The 2163-nt window shown below is 43.9% G+C and overlaps 1 protein-coding gene across 1 annotated transcript in view; it reads right to left on the bottom strand.

Moving 5' to 3' along the window:
- Positions 1–2163, bottom strand: part of dock4a (dedicator of cytokinesis 4a) — an 82577-nt gene continuing 80414 nt past the window's right edge. Inside the window, exons 50-52 of the mRNA XM_016237639.1 lie at positions 816–891; positions 646–707; positions 1–555 (exon numbers count right to left, since the gene is read on the bottom strand). Of these exons, the coding sequence (XP_016093125.1) occupies positions 151–555; positions 646–707; positions 816–891 (543 nt within the window). The 3' untranslated portion in view covers positions 1–150. The remainder of the gene's footprint in view (positions 556–645; positions 708–815; positions 892–2163) is intronic.

Here is a 2163-nt window from a genome sequence, read left to right on the forward strand (position 1 = left end):
AAGATTTATTTATATGCCAATCCCTATCCTCCACAAAAAAATGCACCTCCTTGCATTTGAAAACATTGCCAATTATGATACATAACCTACAGTTATTTTACAGTAAACGGCTGCAAAAAATGCGACGTAGTCAAAGTTACCGCTGACGCGCTACAGCTGAGAGACCTTCCTGGGTGTGGGCCGGTGACGGGGCTCCGAATTAATGCGCTGCACGCGGTTCAGCTGGGGTTTGCTGGTCAGGCTGGGGTTGTCGGTACTGGGCGGCACTGACAGACTGTGAGGCAGTGGCGTCGCTCGCCGGGGATTGTTCCGCTCGTAGACGCTGTAGGGCGGAGGAGTCTTGCTGCCCCGGCGAATGGGCACGTCTGCGGGAACGGTGGGGGGTAGAGGAGGGTCGGGCAGCGGGAGGTCGATCCCGCACGTTTCTGAGACACTGCAGCGGCTGAGGGATGAGATCCCACTGCTGTAGCTGCCAGAGCGGGCAGGTGAGTGAGACGCCAGGCTCCCCATCGGCAAGCCATCAGTCGGGGAGGGCGTTAGGGGCGGGACCATTGACTGCAGAGAAAAACCAAGGACAAACTTCATTAGATACACCAACTTATCACCAACTATTAACACAGAGTGACTTAAGCATAAACCAGTCACCTTCTGAGGGGAACGGGCGGTTGGCATGGGAGACAGTGACCTCACGTTCTTGCACAGAGATCCTGTTCAACACACACACACACACAGAGGAACAAAAGGACGTGTCATTGGGCTGTACATAACCGGCTGAAGTGTAACGGCTGTTATCTGACAGCAGAAAGCTGCAGTACCTGTCTCAGGTGTGGGGAGATTGGGTTCACAGCGTGGTAATGCTGAATCCACTGGTATTTGGAACGGAATCATCCTCTGCAAAAGATATAAAAGATAGAAATCCCAGTCAATCTGCTACTCCTGCTATACTGTGGACATTTATTGAAAACTGTGAGATAGTTTGGGACTGCTATTTGATAGCCTTACCTTACAGACTGTTTATTCGGTATTAGTCATATTCTTAACAGTCTCAACTTAATTTTGTGAAATAAATTTGCTTAGTTTTTGTGAGTTTGCTTCCTTCTTTTCTGAGAAGATCAATAATATCAGAAAGGCGATTAGCACATCCTCAAGTTATGCAGAGGTCAGACAGATTCGACCGCAATTTCAAAAAGAAGTTACTATGTCTGTTTTTGCTAACTTTTGAAAGAAATAGTACAGCACCTTAAATCTTCAACCTGCTATCTTGACACACTTCCCACATCTTTTTTCAAAAGTGTGCTTAACTGTTTAGAAGCAGATCTCTTAGAAGTGGTGAACACCTCACTTCTTACTTTTCCAAACTCCCTGAAAGCTGCAGTTGTTAAGCCCCTTCTGAAAAAGAGCAATCTTGATAACACCATATTGAGCAACTATAAACCAATATCAAATCTTCTTTTTATAGGCAAGATTATTGAAAAGGTAGTTTTTAATCAGCTGAACAACTACTTAAACTCAAATGGATACCTGGACAATTTTCAATCTGGTTTCTGAACGCATCACAGCACAGAGACAGCGCTCACTAAGATAATAAATGATATTCGCTTAAATTATGATTCTGGCAAAATATCAGTGCTGGTACTACTAGATCTTAGTGCTGCGTTTGACACTGTTGATCATAACATACTTCTAGAGAGTCTGGAAAACTGGGTCGGGCTTTCTGGGATGGTCCTCAACTGGTTCAGGTCATACTTAGAAGGGAGAGGTTATTATGTGAGTATAGGAGAGCATAAGTCTAAGTGGACGTCCATGACATGCGGTGTCCCACAAGGCTCAATTCTTGCACTGCTCATGTTTAGCCTGTATATGCTCCCACTAAGCCAAAAAATGAGAAAGAACCAAATTGCCTATCACAGCTATGCAGATGATACCCAGGTCTACCTAGCCTTATCGTCAAATGACTACAGCCCCATTGACTCCCTCTGCAAATGCATTGATGAAATTAACAGTTGGATGTGCCAGAACTTTCTTCAGTTAAACAAACAGAAAACTGACGTCATTGCATTTTGGAAACAAAGATGAAGTTCTCAAGATGAATGTATGTATATATATATATATATATATATATATATATATATATATATATACACACATACATACAGAAGTGGG

This window comes from Sinocyclocheilus grahami, unplaced genomic scaffold (genome assembly GCF_001515645.1).
Source record: "Sinocyclocheilus grahami isolate Dianchi unplaced genomic scaffold, SAMN03320097.WGS_v1.1 scaffold520.1, whole genome shotgun sequence".
In the NCBI taxonomy this organism is placed as follows: domain Eukaryota; kingdom Metazoa; phylum Chordata; class Actinopteri; order Cypriniformes; family Cyprinidae; genus Sinocyclocheilus; species Sinocyclocheilus grahami.